The sequence below is a fragment of the Brassica oleracea genome, chromosome C2 (genome assembly GCF_000695525.1).
Source record: "Brassica oleracea var. oleracea cultivar TO1000 chromosome C2, BOL, whole genome shotgun sequence".
Lineage (NCBI taxonomy): Eukaryota > Viridiplantae > Streptophyta > Magnoliopsida > Brassicales > Brassicaceae > Brassica > Brassica oleracea.
This window is the reverse complement of record NC_027749.1, coordinates 37,190,057-37,192,464: the sequence shown is the minus strand read 5'-3', so window position 1 is coordinate 37,192,464 and position 2,408 is coordinate 37,190,057. Positions and strand designations below refer to the sequence as shown.

The following is a 2,408-nucleotide window of genomic DNA, read 5'->3' as shown; positions in this document are numbered from 1 at the left end:
AGCATACAGTTTATACACTGCCGGGATTGGGAGAGTATACTGACTTTAATAGGGTCTTTCCAGATAAGAATGATGTGCCCATCAGGATCAGAGGAGTGGTTTGAGTAGTAGGACCTGCCTGGGCATACTTTTAACAAAAGGGGGTTCAGAAAATGTTCTTTTATATGGGATTCTAATATAGTTCCGAACAGAGGCTTATGGCATTGAAGCCAACTAACAAAAGGCCTGTGTTTATCCGGTTCATTTATACCCCGGACATTCCAAAAAAGAGCTTTGTACTCATAGGGAAGGGACAGGAGGATCACCAGAGCCTGGAAAATCCTTAGTAGCCAAAAAATTGGGAGAGTGAGGGGGGATAAGGGGGTCCGATACAGGGGGTAAGGAGGAAAACGAAGTAGAAGGTATTAAAGAATTTAGGATTGAAAAAGAGTTCGACAAGGGGGTATTACATAGGGTGGAAAAACTTGGTACATGATTGAGAAAGGGGTTTGGGTTAGAGGAAGAGGGAGGAGGGGAGGATAGGGTAGGGGAGGATCTGGAACGCTTAAGGGAGGGTCGAGGAGTAGGGTCAGGGGACGAGAAAGAGACCTCCATAGGAAAAGGGGTAACAGGGGGAGGGTTATGAGCAGGAGTGGCAGTAGGAGGAGGGGAAAAGGAAGGCAGAGGAGCAGTGGGGGGACCAGAGAGGCCCACTTGCTCAGCCACAGAAGGTTGGGAGTCACATCGAACCACAGGTTTATTGACAGGTTGGTAAATCTTGGCATTTTTCTTCTTCGCAGATTTTGGTATTGCAGAGTTAGTGCCAGGGCCTGATTCTTTAGCAGTCTCTTTTTCAGGTGGAGAGTAATGGAGGCAATTCTTCATAATATGGCCCAGCTCTTTGCAATGCGCACAGGTGGGAGGCACCCAGGGATAATTCACTGCAACTTCCACTACAGATGGCAGGGGTTGAGTTAGATCAACTTCCACCTTCACATGGGAGAGTGTTAAGCTGACCATGTTTTTGGTGAAGTCATCGGTTTCTTTTGGATCACCAACAAGTCCAGCGACCCAACTCAGACCTTCTAGATGCCTGAGATCGAGGGGTACGCCTGTTAGGTGCGCCCATATCCTTATGGCTTTAATTGGAGGAGCAGTGAGAGATTGAACTGATGACCATTGAGCAGTATGAAACATGGTGTCACCCACATACCAAACACATTTCTCAAGAATCTTTTGCCTCAGGTACTCGCTTTGGATCCTGACTATGGTAGTTCGGTTGAGTGGGTTATTGTGAATCTCAAGCCTTTTTCCTTTGCCCCACAGGTGGTTGAAGACACTCTGTATTTGGTTAAAAGGTGGAGTTTTACCATTATAATAACAAATGATAAAATCTTTGTGGAGTTCAGCTCCTTTTTCAAATACAGAATCAGGGATAATCACCCGAGGTCGACCTGTTGGAGAAAAAGAGACAGGTGCAAGCCTCTTAAGTGACTTATCTTCTGCAGCTCTAAGTTTCTCTACCAGGGAAGGAGCAGCACTACGCTGAGGTACCTGAAAGGGCCTAGAGGGGGGAAGGGAAGGAGTTTGGAGAATTGCAGGAGAGGAGGAGGAGGCTTGATTTGTGGAGATAGGGGAGGTGTGTTTTGGTGGTAGAGTAGTGAATGGTGGGTCAGTATTTGGGCTAGTTTGGATATCAGTATGAATAAGGGAGGCAGTAGAGGGTACATGAACAGGGGAGGGTTTTACTGTTTCAGTTAGGGTTTCAGGTAAGGTTGCAGATCTTTGGGGAAAACCAGTTTTTGCAGACATTAGAGGGTCTACAGATCCATTGAAAGAGACAGAACCAGACTCTTTCATGGTAGTTGAAGCACTCAGAGTAGGATTTACAGCTGAGGCAGGAGAGGAGACAGGACCTTTACGTTGAGAACGCTTAGGAGCAGTTGATGGCTGAGAAGATAAGGGAGGAAAGTTTACAGGGGAGAGAGGGGAAGAGGGGTCAGGCGGATCGGGTGGAAAAGGGGAGGGGGGAGGTTCGCCAGCGGCAAACTCCGGTGGTTTCTTGCCGGAATCGAGAACAGGAACATTCCAACAGTTGAGCATTGGGAAACGTGTCAGAGAGAGTTTGACCGACTATCTTGATTTCCATATTCGTATTAACATTTAATGCTCAACAAAAACTAAGGGGAATGTTATTGAAAATAACTGATGAGATGCATTAGATTTTATTTTGAACGTGAAATTATATTTCAATAAATAAAAAACATCATTTCATAGTTGAACACTGCTAATGTAGTTCCATACAGATTTCTTTTCATATACTTATTATAATTTAATTAACCGTATAATTAAACCAAACAATATCAATTAACATTTAGTATTTTCTTTTTATCAAATAAAGTCACAACATTTTTTGTTGTATCATAGAA

At 44.4% G+C, this 2,408-nt stretch overlaps 1 protein-coding gene across 1 annotated transcript; it reads right to left on the bottom strand.

Annotated features, from left to right (window-relative positions):
- Window positions 1–279: 279 nt before the first annotated feature.
- Window positions 280–2,082, bottom strand: LOC106324135 (proline-rich protein 36-like). Its single transcript, XM_013762160.1, has one exon. The coding sequence runs from the start codon at window positions 2,080–2,082 to the stop codon at window positions 280–282; it is 1,803 nt and encodes a 600-aa protein (XP_013617614.1).
- Between the last annotated feature and the right edge of the window lie 326 nt (window positions 2,083–2,408).

Bases quoted from the DNA above. Each gene is read 5' to 3' on its own strand.
- LOC106324135 (XM_013762160.1), bottom strand. From the start codon at position 2,082: ATGCTCAACTGTTGGAATGTTCCTGTTCTCGATTCCGGCAAGAAACCA.